Raw genomic sequence first — 19569 nt, 5'->3', positions numbered from 1 at the left:
AAGAGAGATAGGTCTCCAATTTTTTAACAAGTGTTTAGGTTTGTCACCCTTCGGTAAGCAGGTAATGATTCCATGTCTCTGAGTTACACTTAAGATATCATGATCATATGCATAATTAATTGATCGGACAACAAAAACGCCTATAAATTTCCAAAAGACCTTAAAAAATTCTGAGGTAAAGCCATCTGAGCCAGGTGATTTATTTGATTTCATCCTAAAAAGTGTTTCCCCTGCCTCCTTCATTGTAATTTGACCTTCTAATGACCTTGACTCTTCATTGGAAAGCTTTTCAATATCTGAAAAATTTCAGGGGTATGTAGTTTTTGTCGTGTCCGTCCGTCTGTCTGTCTCTCTGTCTGTTTGTCTGCAAAGTGCAAACGCTTTAAAGGTACTTGGACACAGATTTGAAGTTATTATTATGCCCACGTAAACGAAGTTTCAGGGGTATATAGTTTTTGTCGTGTTCCTCCGTCTGTCTGTCTGTTTGTCTCTTTGTCCGCAAAAACTTTAACCTTGCCTATAACTTTTGATTTAGTGGAGCCATGACTTTCATATTTCACAAGTGTATTCCTTGTGACAAGACCTTTCTTTGGGTACCATCAAATTTGACCTTTTGACCTTGACCTTGGACCCACCTTTACATGAAAATTTTAAACTTTTACTTTGACCATATCTTTTGAACAGTAGATACCAGGGCATTTATACTTCACATATGTATTACTTGTTGAAAGACCTTTCATTGGATACCAACAACCTTGACCGTTTGACCTTGACTTTGTAGATTTTTGTACCTGTGAAAAAACTTTAACCTTGGCCATAACTTTTGAACGGTAAGGGATAGGGCTTTCAATTACTTCATATATGTAATCCTTATGAAAAGACTCCTCAACGGATACCAGGTACATTGACCCTTTGACATTGACCTTTGAGTTTGACCTACTTTAAAAAAGCAAACCTTGACCATTAATTTTAAAGAGTTAGGGCTAGTGCTTTCATACTTCACGTCTTTAATCCTTGTGACAAGACCTTTCATTTGATAACAAGAACTTTTGACCCTTTGACCTTGACCTTGGAGTTTGACTTACAGTTAAAAAAGTTAAACCTGGCCATAACTTCTGAATGGTTAGGACTAGGGCTTCCATACTCTATATAAGTATTCTATGTGGCAAGACCTTTCATTGGATACCTATTACCTTGACCTTGGAGCTTTTTGTACTTATTGAAAAAAATTAAAAATTGGCATACTTTCACGATTGTTTTCCAGTGAGAATACCCTACTTTTTGTACCAATTAATTAAATTTACATCTTTGCTATGTTGCCATACGGGGGCATCAGTGTTTCACAAACACATCTTGTTTTCTCTATGATATTACGACTTATATATTTTGATAGCATTTCACACAAAAATTAATTAAAAATCTTATTTCATACAAAATATATTAAAATTTCAAATTTTTTGGCGGGTTTGATTGACACATCCTTGCACTTTCACAAATTAATTTTATTCTCAATCCTTAGAAAAGTGGCAATCTCGTTGTGTATAAATGAAAAATATTAATACTATAATGCAGAAAATTTAGAGTACACATGTTTGTTCGAAAGCAAAACAAATACACAATATATTGGCAGTCCATGCAGTTGTGGTAAGCAGACTGTGACGGCTGAACGGACCCGGTGAATTCTAAACATCAACAATAACAAAACTCGTGCCCTGTTTACAAAAACTGTGAACATACGTAACACGAGTGTGCTCGATTTGCTAAAATCTGTACGCAACTCTTAGTTCGGAATAACGATACTTGTGAAGGAGTTTTGCTTTCTAACATTTCTACTCTGAATAAAATCATTTTTCTGGATAAAAGTTTTAATATTTCTCATTAATACACAACAAGATTGCCACTTTTCCTAAGGATTAAGAATAAGGTTAAAACTTGTGAAAGTGCAAGGATGAGTCAATCAAACCCGCCAAAAAATTTGAAGTTTTAATAACTTATAAATGAAAAAAAGATTTTAATTAATTATTGTGTGAAATGCTATTAAAATATATAAGTCGTAATAATATAGAGAAAATATTGACTTCAAATATGTGTCCAAGTACCTTTAACCTTGCCCGTAACTTTTGATTTAGTTGAGCTATGACTTTCATATTTCACATTTGTATTCCTTGTGACAAGGCCTTTCTTTGGGTACCACCAAATTTGACCTTGGAGTTTGACCCACTTTTACACAAAAATTCCAAACTTTTACTTTGGCCATATCTTTTGAACAGTAGAAACAAGGACTTTTATACTTCATATATGTATTTTTTTGTGAAAAGACCTTTTATTGGATACAAACAACTTTGACCTTTTGACCTTGACGATTTCTGTACTTATGAAATAACTTTAACCATGGCCATTACTTTTGAACGGTAAGGGCTAGTGCTTTCATACTTCACATATGTAATCCTTGTGAGTAGACCTTTCATTGGATACCAAGAACTTTGACCATTTCACCCTGGAGTTTGACCTACTTTTAAAAAGAAATTCTTGATCATAGCTTTTAAAGGGTTAGGGCTAGTGCTTTCATACTTTAAATTTTTAATCCTTGTGACAAGACCTTTCATTTGATATCAAGAACTTTGACCCTTTGACTTTGGAGTTTGACCTAATTTTTAACCTTAGTCATAACTTTTGAAGAGTTAGGGCTAGGGTTTCCATACTTCACATATGTATTCTTTGTGGTAAGACCTTTCATTGGATTTCATTGGATACAAATTACTTTGATCTTTTGACCTTGATGAGATCTGCACTTATGAAAAAAACTTTAACCTTGGTCATAACTTTTGAAAGCTAAGGACCAGTGCTTTCATACTTCACATACTTAATTCCTGTGAAAAGAACCTTCATTGGATACCAAGAACTTTGACCCTTTGATCTTGATGTTTGACTTACTTAAAAAAAAACAGGCTTTGACCATAACTTTTGAAGGGTTAGGGCTACTGCTCTCATACTTTTCATATTTCATCCTTGTGCAAAGACCCTTCATTTTACACCAAGAATTCTGACCCTTTGACCTTGACCTACTTTTTAATATTTATAACCTTGGCCATAACTTTTGGAGGGTTAGGGCTATGGGTTCCATACTTCACATATGTATTCTTTCTGGCAAGACCTTTCATTGATTACCAATTACCTTGACATTTTGACTTTGGAGATTTCCATACTTATGAAAAAAACTTAAACCTTGGCCTACTTTCATATTTCACAATTGTATTTCCAGCGAGAATACCCTACTTTGGGTACTTTATATTAAATTTGCATTTAAGAAAAGTTTAATCTTCCCTATGTTGCCACAAGGGGGCATCAGTGTTTCACAAACACATCTTGTTTAGCCCTTGTAAATGAAGACTTGGGGATATATAGTTTTTTGCTCTGTTTGTTCATTTGTGCACAAAATATTCAATCTTGGTCATAACATTTGAATAGGTGGGGCTATGACTTTCATACTTTACAGGACCTGGTGTATTCCTTGTGAAAGAACCTTTCTTCAAGTACCATCAGATGGGCATCAGTGTTTTCACAAACACATCTTGTATATAAATGTTAACATAAAGTATCTTTTCCCTTTTTCTTGGGTATGCCAGAGACATCAGGGACAGTTTTGAAACTCTGGATAATTTATGAATAATAGGCATTGCAACATACTACAATTTGATAAGATCTGGGAAGATCAAGAATCACAACCACCTAGTTCTTACAAATAGCTTTACTTAAGAATCCAAGAAAATTTCAAACTTTATTTTTAAAAATTTCTACAAAAAAATCTCTTTTCTAAACAAATTCCGTTACCTTCAAACAGATTATACCCCAATCATTTGAAGAGTATATGTACAAATGCACAGTTCAATGATGCTAAAGCAAGAGACTAAATTTTCTGAATAAATTGGTAAAATTCATTCTCATTTTATAGAAATACACTTTATACAGACTTTAACTATAGAACCAACAACGCTAATATCAAACAGTTCTTTAATAATTCATAGATAAAATATTCATTTTAATGTAGCAGCTCCAAACTTGTTCTACAATAAACTAGTGGGTATATATTAACCAATTAAATCCAAAAAAAAATTAAGAGTTTGTGTATGTTTACCCCATAAACTGCACAATATAAATTATCACAAGATATAGGTTTATCACAGATTTTCAATCTTCATAAATTAAACATGAAAATAAAATTTGACATGATTAAATAATTCATAAATTGTATGTAGAATTTTAATGAATAAGAAGTTCATTTTACTTGTATGCATATACATATTTTTATGTACATAAACCTGTAAACAGTTACCATCAAAACAATCTTAAAAGTAAATAAGCTACTTAAAAAAATTAAATTTGATCTAATTATTTAAGATGGTAACTTGTGATTGGCTATTTGTCCGTTGTACATGTATATCTGTATTTATGGATCCCCCTTATCAATGGTGGACCTCCAGCCTGTTAATGTATCCAGCCACCCGCTCCTCCGGCCAGGACTCAGGAATACACTGCATACTGATGAAGCTTAACTTAGCACTAGTGGACATAGGTGTGCAGGGTGGGTTGCTGTAGCTAAAAAAAGGTAAAAAAGATCCATATTTTAACAATTTTAGAGTATCATTTTGTAAATTTTTTCATTACTTTTGGGGATCAGGGGAAATGAGAATTATAGAAAATTCAGAAAAAAAGATACAGAAAATTGAAACCTGAGAAATAATTTTTAGTTACTAAAAGTAAGAAATAAAGATCTTTATTATTAAGCATATTCAATTAATTTGGAAAATTTGGTACATTGGAAATAAACTCTGTTGTTACAAAAAGGGATATTAGATCAAAATAAATTAGATATATATTACCTTTCCAAGAACACACATCCCAAAGCAACCATAAGTGAGGATTTCAGGTTAAAGTGAAAGTTCAGAGAAAAAAAAAATTATGCTAGTTTTCCATCACCCAGGAAACAGGTTCCAGGCAGCCATCCACAAAACCATCACACAATAGCAATATAAGGAAGAACTCTCATCAGAAAGGATAAATGACACAAGCTCAACTCATGCATCAAATAGCTACCCACTAAGACAGCACTCACATAACAGTCACATGATGCTGTCAGTGAAATGTGACCCTGAATCTGATTGGACACTATTTCTGCCTGACAACAACATAACAGAATTTGCAATTGGCTAGTTTAATTCTATGTAAAACTATGTAAAATTGCTAAGCCAATCACTACAACATTTCCTCTCTATTATGTAGCTTAAATCTAAATTTCTACATTTTTCTACTTTGTAAAGGTCTTACTTTTTTCACTGAGGGTTCTATTAACAATAACAAGAAAAGAATTTTAAAATACAAACACAAAAGACTTATTAAACCCTCTATAAAGGAGTACATCTACTAAAAAGTAAAATATAACACTGATCAGCAGTTTATGGAATGTGTAATAAATATATAGGATTTTCAGTATTATCACAGTGTAGTAGAGGTTCATAACAGGTATTGTACTAAAATATTGATAATATGTTTCTGTTGAGAATTTTTGGCACTAATCAAGATGCACCTTGTAGAATATCACATCAGTATAAGTTAGTTGAGCAACAATGGGGACATGCAAGTACATAGGACGCTACCATATGACTAGAAACACTGAAATACATTATTCACCTCATTACAATGCAAAAGTTAGTTCCACAATGTATAAAAATAAGACCATGCAGATAACATATACATTGTAATATACACACATACTCAGTTTAGAGCATTCACATGTTAAACATTGAAGCTAGCATCTGGGTCTAGCTCTACCTATATACAGTATCGTGTGGTGGAATTGTGTAAAAGTCCGCTTGTCCCCCCTGGGGGGTACCAAGCATGCGTAAGCGGTGACTGCCCGATGGATGGGGGTAGTCAGAGAGGTCAGTTAGTTCTGGGAGGGATCCATTAGGAGTCGGGTAACCTAAGAAACCAAAAACGGCATTTAAATTTAACATGTGTATTTGAATCTGCATGATTATTACTTCTGCACTTTTCACATCAATTATACAAGGCAGTAATTTATGATCACTCCCTTTATGTACAATCACATGTATAATTTTGATTTAAACATAAATGGTGCCAGTTACTGTAACTCTTGATTGAACTAAACCTGTTCGTGACCTGTAGATTAGGTAAATTTTTATTTAAAGTGTATTTTAAAAAAATAAACACACGTACAGTACACAAAACCCAGTTACATATTAAATAAAACCTGTGGATATTCAGTCTAAAATTAGGGTTGCATATATCAATCTGACATTTTGTGGGTTTAGTATTTATAGTTCTTTTCAGTTTTTTGTTTTAAATTTGACATACTTATAAAGTATTTCAGAATTTTTTTGTAGATTTACTATTAAAATATTGAACTGCAATGGCCTAGAACATTATCAGTTTGTTTGAAAATAGCATACTCATACTCGCTCTGTGGAAGAAGTAAGTGAAAAAGATTTAAGCCTGATATTCAGACATTAAAAAAAAATTTCAAGGATAGACAACTCTGCCAATTATATTTCATTAAAAAAACTTATTACTACAAAAAAATTCTTTAATAAAAATTACTTGTTTTCACCTACTCATTTGTGCACTTTTGTGCAATACCCAGACAAAGCCGTGATTGGAAAATCATTACTGTGCAATACAATACTACATAAATAGATATATACCCGCACGGAACGGAATTGGCACAACTTTGTAATCTTCAAGGGTTGCTGGTAAATATGTCCATATAAATTTTTGAATATAATTAATGAAATCTGAAAAATGCATGACTGAACTTGACTCCCTAGAATATAATACTCACCATGAAGCATGCTTTCATACAACAAGGAGGAGGGAGTGACTGGGGTGGAGGCTCGGGATCTCCTGTAAAAACCAGGCCAGAAAAAAAATCAACAGAGTAATATTGCATGTGTAGATATTGCATGTTAAAACAGTTTTCAAATATGAATGCAAGACTATAATTTTCAAGAAAAACTTAGCTTAAAATTTTGACTGTTACCAGCATAACAAACAAAGAAACTGAACATATTAATTTCAATCATCATATGGTAAGTACCAAATTACAGAAGCAATAATCTTTTAAAGTCAGAGTTTGATTAAACAATGTGTTATGATTGTTATTTACCTCAGGGTTCTGTTAGCTACAGCTGATCTAGGTCTTTTCATGCTTTCAGGAAGTCCTTCCTTCCACCCTGGTACATGTCCTGACCTTGGCCTCCTTTGAACATTTTCCCAGAAAAGATCACGACCTCCAGCTAGCCAATCAGAGCCCACCTTGACATGAAGTGCACTGGATGGTCTTTTAGTAGGGCTGTCCTGATTGGCTGACTGGATTCTGATAATGGCAGCAGGAGAAGATGGTCTCTGGGGTGGGGGAGACTTTCTCCTTCCTGTAAAATGAACAGAATTTGTCTGAATTAATTCTGAATATTGTGGAAAGGGAATAAAAATCTGACATTAGGGTCAAAACTAAAATTCCAAATTGATATGAAAAAAGCTGTTTTTCCTTATTGTACTCTGAAAAACAAAAACATGGTAACAAAGAAGACAATGAAATGTTTTAGCCATGTTTTGTGGCTTTATTTGTCATTGTTATTAAAATGCATAGCAACTCAACCATGATCAACCTACTACAATGTCACAACTTACATATTACATATATACATGGTTCGATAAATTGTAAACTTGGAAAAATACTATGTGGGAATAGTTTATGTTCTATATATGCAATTAAGCTTTCATACAGATACCCCCTTTAAACAATTTTTTTTCACAATACAGTGTATATAAAAATTAGTATCACAGAAATTACCCTTTTATTTTCCTTGTTTCTAATCCATGTAATTAACAAAAATATCCTTGTTCACAATATAATTGTATATTGTAGTGAAACTGAAGTGACAAAGAAAAGCCTTTAAAGATTGGACTGATAAAGAAAACCTCACACATAAGGAAACGGAAAGAAAGAACACTGGAAAATCATACAATTTATGTCTTGGATAATATGGACTGAGCCTTGGACCTTTAAATATTGTATTAAGGAGATCCATTCCTCAGCAGAAATCAATTATCATTTATTTGATCAAATAGAACTTAAATTGAATCTTGAAATTGGATTTTTACTGATTAACAATTTCCATGCTCCTTAATTTATAATTTAAGGCTCTTTGAAGTCTTAATTAGAAATTGTCTTGTAAAGAATGACATTTTCACCTTAAAATGTAGCTGTAACAGTACAAAAAAAATCTTTTTAGAGAAAATGAATTTCGTTAATCTTAAATAGCCCTTGTATTTCAATGTTCATATGCATAAAATACAAATCAAAGTAGATTGTAATATTTTGCATTAATATCACATGGTTTTTAAACTTTGTATTATATAATGACTGAAAGTTCATGTAAGAGAAGAACTAAAATACTTGTTTATCAATTTTTGGATAGAAAATGCATTATTGGTGCTTATATCAAAGTTTCTGTTAATATAAGATTTGATATCTTCCCTTTATAGATGCACATTGAAATTTCAGTAATTCTGACGTATTTACTTCATGTACATTACTTTGTTAATTCTGTGATATCAATTACTTATCTGCTGACATTTGGAACCTGAGGAATGGACAGTATTATAGTGATAAAAGCAATATAAATCTGGTTAAAACAATGAAAAATTAAAAGAGACTGAGAGAAGACTGAATCCTGGGGACATTACGATCACCTTGTCTCTGCATCATCACCACATCCATAGGATTGCTAAGTTCTGTGCAGGTGTCTTAAAAAGAACAGGTGTCACAAAATTGCACACAAACATAATTCAAATAAATAAATAAAAACATCAATATTGAAGCATAATTTTCATAATGATTGAATTATTTTAAGCCAGCAGTGATTGTGTATTATGCTATTTATAATTATGTGAATATGTGACAAGTATATGTGAAATGAAGATAAGCTTTTTAAAAAAAAAAAATTAAAACTGAATACAATTGCTGTGCAAAAATATATATAAAAACATGTATATTGGTAAATTTATTAAATAAGAGAAAAAAAGCCATTGATTCTCGTGTATTAAGAGAAAATCTGCATAGTTAAGGTTGAACCTCCAAGATGGAGGATAGCCACGCCCACAAGAGTGAGATTACCTTCTGATTTAGATACAACAGGTACCACAGAAACCTTTATAACGTCCTCCACTGTGTAAAATACAAAATACATCTCTTCCCTTTAACATCATAAAGCTTAATTGACATCTGTTTCATGAGGACACCCTTTTCATATCATTAATCTTTAGAGGTATATTACTTCTTAATGCAGGTAATTGAAAATGTAAGTGCTTTCCCTTGCAAAAGGGAAAATTACCGTAAATACAATGAATGGTAATACTTGTACATTTAAATTCAAGAAACCTAGTGAAAAAGAGTTATCTAACATTGATTTCAAAAACAAAATGATAAAATGACTCAATACCCATGCATATCACACCTGTACAACAAGTGCATATTACTGCCCTAGCAACACTGCAATAAAAAGAACTACTATAATGGCATTACTTGTAGATTGTTTTCCTGTTGTCTGTTTCCAGGCCTCTGTTCTCTGTCTTTGGTATGATGTGTTGTAACCGGTCTCCACACTGGGTTTCTTGGGATGAGCTACAATATACCTGTAAGCATCCACTGCACTGTATGGTCGGGTGTTCACATTCTTCTTTCTGTAATGCACAAAGAGAAATTAATTTCCGAAGAAATGTTCATTATCTGTCTTATAACATATAAAACTGATAGATTTGTTACATGATGCTTCTCATTTGTTAATAAATGATACACTTGAAAAACATTCTATTCAACATATATGTTATACACTTTTCTTGAAAAATGCCATAACATTTTATCTGTATCACACACTGTAGCAACATGAATTCACAGCATTATTTTCTCTAGCCTATAACAAACCCTGAAGTAGGTCTCTGTCCACTCCTAGGTGTGGTCTGTCGGCTGGTATTTGTCCCTTGACCTCCTGACCCCTTGACCTCACTACGACTTGTTGTCTCCCCACTGGTTCTGGGTGTCTCTTGGACGTCCCCTGAATTCTGCATCTTCAGGGTCAGGCCTGTGACTGCCAGCGCCTCCTCTGACGTCTGTTTTTTCACGGCTCCCTCAGGTGGGATATCGGGGTCCCTGGGGTGGGGGTGTCCTGAGGATTCCTCTGATTTAACTTCACTTTTGGGCACCTGTTCTTCTGCACTGGTATCTGCTTCTTTTCCACTAAAAAAGATAAAATTACTCTAGGAATATCGATCATGTCATGGATGGCAGAAGAAATATATGCAAGGTTGGCAAATGATGGTACATTAATGGATGTTTCAATTGTAACTGTCTATCTTCATTACGTGAATCTAAATGCATTTTGCAATTGATGAATCTAAATTGATTCCATTTAATGTGAATGGACAAGAAGCTACTACATTTTGTTATGGGAAATATGAAATACAAGGTGATCAAATTAAAAGTAAAAAAAAAATAGTAACATAAAATAAAAACCATTATTTTATTACAGATTTTCTCCTCATAATTGTGTTTCAATGGTGAACTTTGTAAAGTATCCATATAGCAACATGAGTAGGGGCATTATCAATAAATGTAGACTATTTCTGGTTTTGAATACTAGTATGAATTCTGGATCTTTTTTGTTGATTGCATTCATGAAATCTTCAAATAGGACCTAAAATACATATTAATTTAATTCATGCAAACCAAATACAAAGTTAACATTTAAGTTTGTTCAGTTTTAATGTCTCATTTTGCCCTTGAACCTCTTTAACACCTCTTTTCTCACTGGGATGTTTAGTACTACCTTACAACCAACAAGATTTCAGTACAAATCACTTCTTAATGATCCTCACAGTTAAACATTTATTAATTTGACACTTTACCCAAAAGAACTGATAAACAATAACGATTCTGAAAAAAAAATATCAAGGTGGAGAGGACATAAATACCTTGAAACCCTCGAGTATTATGGTGCTTTATCACTCGGCAAAGAGTGTTAAAGCTGATAGGACTGTGTACTTTTGGAATATTACAGCAATATGTCACTGTGGAGATGACAGAGCCTCTTTAGTAGCACTTCATCAGCTGGATGGCTGGTTTGACGAGCGAGCCCGGACCTAGGGCCCTCGATTACAGTGTAAATCTGTCTCTTACCTTTGAAAGTGTTCCCTGGCCTCCTCTTGTCCCCCCTCGGCAGAAGGAGCTTGTTCATTGTCCTACAATAGGAAAAGTACAAGAGTTAGTAGCCATCAATCATTGGCTATTCTTCACAGGGAACTCAAAGTCTGATAGGCCAACATGACACATTCTTCGGGTAGTGTATATCTTTAGCTGTCGTCTATAGCACAGCCCAGTCAAAAATTGAATGATAAAATATTGGTCATGCTCAAGTATTGGCATGTTCTTCATGGACATAGTGGATATAACATTGATAAAATAATTACTAATTATTAATACTTTACACTTTAAATCTGCACACCATTTTATTTGAATATATATAGTGCTGTATTTCATGTGCATATCAGTGCAGCTAAAATGACAGATCCTTTTAAATGGAGCCAGGGAGTTAGTTTTTTTTCTGCTGCAGATATACCACTTACACTAAACTGCCATACAAGTATAGGTAGCCATGCAAGAGACTACACGTCAATTGAAAAATGTGGTATAAGAGTAACTGTTTAGCCATGAACCATAAGTTGCCAAGGAAGTAAAGAGCAGAAAATGAAGAACATAATGACTACCTGATGCAATATCGGGCATAAAAATGGCATAAAACTCTCAAAGACATTCAATTTTACAATACCAAGCCATAAAATAAACATAAAAACAGTTTAGCATAGGGATATTCTAGATTGTCTTCGATTATAAAATAGGAAAACTAAATACAACCACTACCATTATTACGAGCCAACTGATAAGTGAAAAACATTTTTACAATTCAACAGTGACTTTCAGGTTCAATCAATCAATAGTCCTTTTAAAAAAAATTCTTATTTATCTATATTAAAATTAAAATTTTACAACAAATGCAAAATTACTTACTTCTTCACTCAATCAGAGAATAATTTTTTTCAGGATTAAATTACAGTAAATTGTATTTCTAACATTTTTAGTGACCAACTATAATTGAAGTAATTTTGGAGAATTGAAAAAAAAATTATCTCAGTTGTAAGAAATATTTAGTGAAAAGATCCATGCATATATATATATGCAAATATCTTAATGCAAGTTTTCCACATGCTGGATTTAATGAAAAACAAGAGGCCCATGGGCCACATCGCTCACCTGAGAAGCTTTGACCATTCTGTTCTTTACCAGATTTCCCCCTTGTTATACATAATGCATCCCCACCCTACCCCACTGATCATAATTCAGACATTTTGAAATCTACACTACCCCATGATCAGCTTTTTTGGCCCAGTGGTTCCTGAGAAGAAGATTTTCAAAGATTTTTCCTACATATTTCTATCTAAAACTTTGATTCCCCATTGTGGCCCCGCCCTTCCCCTGGGGGGCATTATTTGAACAATTTAGAATCTACATTATACCAGGATACTTCCACATAAGTTTCAGCTTTTCTGGCCCAGTAATTCTTGAGAAGAAGATTTTCAAAGATTTTTCCTATATATTTCTATGTAAAACTTGGATCCCCATTGTGGCCCCGCCCTTCTCCCGGGGGTCATGATGTGAACAATTTAGAATATCTACACTATACCAGGATGCTTCCACATAAGTTTCAGCTTTTCTGGCCCAGTGGTTCTTGAGAAGAAGATTTTCAAAGATTTTTCCTATATATTTCTATATAAAACTTTGATTCCCCATTGCGGCCCCGCCCTTCCCCCGGGGGTCATGATTTGAACAATTTAGAATCTACACTACACCAGGATGCTTCCACATAAGTTTCAGCTTTACTGGCCCAGTGGTTCTTGAGAAGAAGATTTTTTAATGACCCAACCCTATTTTTCTCTTTTCTTGATTATCTCCCCTTGCGAGGGGATATGTCCCTTCATTTTAACAATTTAAATTCCCCTTCACCCAAGGATGCTTTGTACCAAATTTGGTTAAAATTGGCCCAGTGGTTCTTGAGAAGAAGTCGAAAATGTGAAAAGTTTACAGACGGACGGACAGACAGACAGACGGACGGACGGACAGACGGACAGACGGACGGACGGACGACGGACAAAATGTGATCAGAAAAGCTCACTTGAGCCTTCGGCTCAGGTGAGCTAAAAATATATTAGCCTTCTACATATATATGCAAATATCGTAATGCAAGTTTTCCACATGCTAGATTTAATGAAAAAAAATATATTAGCCTTCTATGTATGAAGTAAAGGACTGACTAATTTTCATTATTTTATATAAATGACAGTTTTTGACAAGTGATAAGATTTAAGCATGTGTAAATAGGAGGTAGGTCATTAAACACACAGAATCGCAATTGGCGGGATTCATGAATACACAGCTACAACATTTTCCATTTTATCAGAAACTTCAAGTATTATTCTAGATAAGATAGGATTAGAAAGTAATAAACTTGATGTATAATGAACAAATATTTGGTTAATTAGTACTAACATTTAAGTTGAATGGTTCTTCACTTGAGTGGCCAACCTATGTTGAACTTAGGCAAACACAGATTAACGATTACAAAGAACTCTAACTGACCACTTGTTTGACATTACAACAGAAATTGTTTTTATTAAAACAAATCAATATCTATATTTTAAGAGGAGAATTTAAAGTTTAACCCTTAGTCACTTTTGTTCTAGCTAAAGGACAAGGTTCTTTAATGTACATTGTATAATATATAACTTGCAGTTTCATATCAAAATCTCTAACAACAGATGATTTTAAAAAATATCACTAATTCTAAGTTTTGAAACATTCTTTTATTTGCAGATGCTTCGAAAACAATTGTTAGAAAAGTACTGGTTGACATGGGATGCTCACTCCTCCATGGCACATGATCCCACCTGCTCTGCTACTATTTTGTATTGTTTAATACTGTTTGTTATCTCCATATATTTCATGTACCATTTTCTGATTGCATTTTAATAAAAACACTGAAACTTTTTGCAATTCATTTTTTGACTCAAGATGGTAAGCCAACATAATTTGTTTTTATGCCTTACAATGTTAAGATGTTTGAAGATCTTTTGCCTGCTAAGTGAATATATTTTACACACATTTTTCTCAGGGTCAAATCAAATAGTTGAAGTGTTGTAAAATACATATGTATGGTTCACAAAGCAATTCAGCTGCATTAAGAAAACAAGAGGCTTTTCTTTCTTTCAAATTTAAAGCTTTTAAATTTTTATAAAGTGTAAATGAAAAAGCGAAAAAATGTCAGTAAAACTTATCATTTATCAATTTTGACTTCTACTTAAATTACCTAAATGTGAATTCTTTGTAAAGACCCTTTAAAGCTTAAAGTTGACAAAAGATTCATTTAAATTCAGATTTCATAAAAAATTCACATTATTTTGTCTTCATAAAAGAGTTCAAAGAATTCTTCTCTCTTATGACGCCTTAGAGGAAAAAATTTTCAAATGCCTCTGAAAACTAAATTTGGAATTTGCGTGACATTTGATATACGAAATGAATGTTTAATTATACAGCTCATCTCTATGTCACTTTACTATCCTGTAACTAACGGAAACAGATAGCAGATAACTAAACAATGCGCCACGCTTGTACCTCCTAAATCTGATTCCCGTCAATGATAATACCTTTGATCCTTAATCAAAACTGTGTACTCGGTGTTTAATATTAAATCTTATTAGTCAGATAATGCCATTAAATACTTGTGTCTAAACCGACAATCAAGTTCAATATTTCATATTATTCGAGGTGGTAAACTTTAGAATAGTGTGAATGACTTTACTCACGATAAACGTAGTTATGAAATGTGTTGAACCACTTACGGCAGTGGAGAAGGGACAAACATCAAAAATATTCAGCTATCAATGGCTACAGAAAATGCAAGCAAATGAAATTGATACTTTTTTATTGAAATGAAAAAAGACTTTGTGCGATCAATGAATTGCCATTGGTAGATAAAGGGTTTGTATTTGTCGGAAATACAGTGAAATCCCTGTCTTTGCCTTGGATTAAACTCACCTTATTGATCAGTGAGAATAAACAGAGAATTTAAATGTCGTTCGAAGTACAATATGCATATTTATGGTGAACGTTCAGTTTTTCATTTGCACACAATATGTGGAAACTTCAGAAAAGGCCTCTTCAGCACACAGGAACTAGGTCTGATGGAAAACAACACCGGTGCCTATTAAAAGGGCACTTGTTTTAAAAATTTATGATGTTTAAATATTTTCAGTGGAGGAGATTTTTAAATTTTACGTTGACGTTAGGACAACAAACTTCAGGAAGCAAATAAACTTTTTATTTACCATTAATTCTAGGATTGAGCGCTTTAAAAGTAGAGACGAAAAGATTACAGATGAAAGTGTGTATATATTTGCGATGATGACTCAATGTTAAAATCTGACAACTTACATTTACATGTTGACAAAGCAACTTGAATCAAGTGGAAAGTGCTCTCTAGTGACCAGTTTTTACCATGTCAAAAAGTAATTCTGCAAAACATCCCAAGCCAGAACAGTTTTAACAAAGAACCAAGGAGGATGGTCTCCAGCAGGTATAATGATTTATCCTGATGGAAAGCAGCTAAGATAAACTTCAAAAAGATTGTGTATAATAGGAACAAATTTGAAGAGGAAATTTTTTTTTCAATATTTATAAGACAATGACATTTAGAATGAAGAATTTTAAGCTCCTGGAGAAAGCTGCTAGTGAATTAGTGAAAGCCATTACTCTTGGAGATATTGAGGAAATTCAGAAAGTCCTGAACAAGTACAAGAAGCTTCGACCAGACATAAGCACAACCATCACATCGGATGGAACTACAGCACTACACTTCATTGCTAGATGGCATAGGCAGACGATTTTAGAGATGATTCTGGAACCGGGGATAGAAATAAATGTACATGACAATGATGGTGCTACCCCACTACAGACTGCTTTTCTTCACAACAACCTGGATACCGCAAAATATTTCATTCAATATGGTGCTGACGTGAATGAATCTAGCTCTATTAAAACTGGTGCTAAAATCATACACAAAATGGTGACAACTGGAAGACTAAATGCAGCAAATATCCTTATAGAGTGTGGTGCCTCTATAAACTCGGCAGACAAAATGGGACGGACACCTCTGCATCTCGCCATGATCAGAAATGACTTAAACATGGCCAAACTTTTGCTGGAGAAAGGGGCTGAAATAGATGGATGTGACCACAATGGCATCAACTCTCTACACCTATCTATAATATACCAACATCCAGAAATAACCAAATTGCTTATACAACGTGGTGCTGATATTTCCTTCAAAGACAAGTCCGGAATGCTCCCTCTTCATTTATCAGTGTCTGCCGGTTTCTTAGACATAACCAAACAGATACTCAAGAAAAGCAATGCTCACATCAACACCAAGGAGAGGCTCATGGGTAGGACGCCTTTGCATCTTGCATGTGCAATCAACAACCTTCCCATTACAAAACTACTTATTGAAACTGGGGCTGACATAAATCTAACCACTAACTTTCGAAAATCTCCCTTACATATCGCAGCCACCAACAAGGCAACCGAAATTGTCACATTGCTGTTGAGAAATGAAGCAAATGTAAATATAATGAGTATTGGCAATAAAACAGCCCTACACAATGCTATAGAAGCCGGCCAAGTGAGTATCACTTACTCTTTATTACAATACGGAGCTAATCTGAACCTACGCGATCTCCATGGACATACGCCTCTCCATTACGCAGCCAGGATGGGAAGCTCGGACTGCGTCAATGCTCTGCTCAGGTTCGGTGTCAATGTGAACAGTTACGATAATACACAGAAAACTGCTCTCCACTTTGCTGTTATTAACAACCATTTAGACACTGCCATGTGCTTAATTCGCGGAGGAATTAATTTCAGTACAAGGGACGAGGAAAATAAAACTGCAATGGACTATGATGAGTCGGGGAGACTGAATGAAATATTGACCAAAATGTTTAAAGTTTAGATCTCAGTACTTTAAGTTCAGTGACTTTACTTCAGTGTGATTTTTTACCCTTTGGGACATTTAGAGAGACATATACAATTTTACCCACAATAGTAATTATTTAGCAAACATTTTATCTACCTAGCTATCAAAATGTCTATGCCTGGATACCTGCTATTTAACAAAGTGAGAAAATAACATTAGCTTTCCTTGACCAAAAGGTGATTTGATGATTTTCCCACAGGTCTATCTGAAATCTAGATTGATTATAGAAGATTCAAAGGCTAAAGAAAAAAGATTTAAAGTTTAGATATTACTTCTCGTCTTTTAAGGAAACCTTTATGTAAATAAATTTAAGCATTAAAAAGTTCACCTCGAAAAAAATGCAGCAATTTATCTTTGTTTCATGTAAAATTTGATTCATGGAGGTTTTCAATAAATTATATATTAAATTATATTATATATTAAATTCAATCTTTTATATTATATTTATGTATATAAATATCAAATTTCAATAAAATTCATATTTTAAAATTTTTTATTCATCTCTCTTTTATGAAAAAAGCACTTGTCAAATAATCAAAGAATGAGCAATTTAACACCTGGGCGATATATTTGCTACAAAAGTGAAGAGTTAAAAAACATTTTGTGTTTAGTTATCCATTATATATTGACACCTATGTATATATAGTACTCTTAGGATAGTTATTAAAAATCTAATTGAATCTTGAAGTGTTATTTGACACAGTTTTCCATTTTTATGGGTGAATAGCCTTTTAATGAAATGGAAGCCATCTAATCTTGATCTTACATCTAACAAAATGGTAAAAAATGGTGTATCACACCCAAAAAGGGTAAATAAATAAATTCACTTTCAAAGTAAAATTCATTTTGTCAATTTATAACACACCTGAAAAAAGAGAAAATTTGTCAGTTTTTAGGACAGTAAAGGACTCAATATTGTCAGTGGAAACTATGAGAACATGAACTTGTTTAAACAGGCAAAATCGACAAGAATCACAAGATACCATAAACATGGAGATAAATGAAAGTGAACAGATCAAAGGTCTCCCTGATTAAAATGAAATTTATTGATATGTTTATCATAAATTTGAAAAGTAATACTTGATCATCACACTTAGTTGTGGTGTAATATCTAACAAATGAAAGTCTGAGAGGGGATAGGCCAGCTTTGTACACTGATGTTAGACAACAATTATATCAAGTCTCTGTCCACTTTTTCAATTTCTTGACAATGAATGAGGCATATGCTTACATAGTGGTTTGCAAGAGACAGGTATTTCTCACCTTTAATTTAGATTTTATGATAACCTGGCAGAAAGTCAGGATTCTATCAATTATGTGTAAGAAATTGTTAAATGAAGGACATGCAGAAACTGATTAAATGATAAATGCAATTTACCAAGTAATGCATATATGACATGCAAGTATAACTCCACTCAACAGGGGCTTTATATAATCTGATAATCCCTCCTATATTTTAATGATTTAAAAAAATTATACAAAATGCATAATCAATAGGATTTAAAAATTCAGAAAAGTCAAAATACAGAAGCTATGTGCATTGTTTCTGATTCTTATGTTTCAGTAAACTTTGGCAACTATATGTATAGGAATATCTCTCACATTTAAGAAGTCTATCCTATGCCTTTCCTTTACCTGCCAAGTTTGAGAGGGATACTTGTTTCAAATTGGTAATAGAAGGGTTGCTTATATAATCCATTTAATTAACACTCCCACATACTATTGACAAACAAAATTCCATTTTAAATACCCGGTATTTACTAATGCCGATTTCAATATTGTGTATTTCAATGTTACTAAAGGAAATGTGGCAAGTATTGGCATAAAATCCCTTGAATGTCAATATTCTACATAATATATCCCATTAATGATTGCCCCTAGAAAGGATTTCTCCTGTGGAAATCCAGCAAGTTTTATTGAATAAGATAGATCAATATTAATAAACCTAACATGAAAGCATCTCAGAAAATCAAACAACCCATCCTGATTCAAACTTTCCTTGTGGTTAATGATATACCTGAGGTTATGGAGGTGACAATGTGCTGATATTGATAAGTTTGAATTGATAGCTTCCTTAGATACTTTGATGTACTCAGTGTATGAGTATGAGTAAATTTGAAAATGATATGTGCAAAATTGATTAAACAAGATAAATCTTATTTTATGAATTGCAATTTTTCCCTAACTGTAGAAAAATTTATTTCAATCAAATTGCATATAACCTCAAATAAATAGAAATGTCATGAATGTTTAGTGCAATACAGAATCCTTGGATTTTAAATACCCCAATTCAAACAAAGAATTAATATACCTAAGCAGAGTTGTTGATTTAATTTAAAGTTTTATTCAT

At 33.2% G+C, this 19569-nt stretch overlaps 2 protein-coding genes across 2 annotated transcripts in view; one reads left to right on the top strand and one right to left on the bottom strand.

Moving 5' to 3' along the window:
• Window positions 1–3730: 3730 nt before the first annotated feature.
• Window positions 3731–19569, bottom strand: part of LOC134255246 (uncharacterized) — a 39973-nt gene continuing 24134 nt past the window's right edge. The window contains 9 exon segments of the mRNA XM_062737758.1: window positions 3731–4596; window positions 5830–5980; window positions 6860–6921; window positions 7184–7448; window positions 8773–8826; window positions 9197–9247; window positions 9605–9762; window positions 10004–10315; window positions 11255–11316. Of these exon segments, the coding sequence (XP_062593742.1) occupies window positions 4464–4596; window positions 5830–5980; window positions 6860–6921; window positions 7184–7448; window positions 8773–8826; window positions 9197–9247; window positions 9605–9762; window positions 10004–10315; window positions 11255–11316 (1248 nt within the window). The 3' untranslated portion in view covers window positions 3731–4463.
• Window positions 15029–17597, top strand: LOC134255184 (serine/threonine-protein phosphatase 6 regulatory ankyrin repeat subunit B-like). The gene has a single exon (XM_062737680.1). The coding sequence runs from the start codon at window positions 15870–15872 to the stop codon at window positions 17193–17195; it is 1326 nt and encodes a 441-aa protein (XP_062593664.1). The 5' UTR covers window positions 15029–15869; the 3' UTR covers window positions 17196–17597.

This window comes from Saccostrea cucullata, unplaced genomic scaffold (genome assembly GCF_032062105.1).
Source record: "Saccostrea cucullata isolate Sc308-1 unplaced genomic scaffold, CSIRO_AGI_Scuc_v1 ctg127, whole genome shotgun sequence".
Classification (NCBI taxonomy): Eukaryota; Metazoa; Mollusca; class Bivalvia; order Ostreida; family Ostreidae; genus Saccostrea; species Saccostrea cuccullata.
This window is presented reverse-complemented; position numbering and strand designations above follow the sequence as displayed.

Coding starts and splice junctions, on each gene's coding strand:
- LOC134255184 (XM_062737680.1), top strand. CDS start 15,870: ATGACATTTAGAATGAAGAATTTTAAGCTCCTGGAGAAAGCTGCTAGT.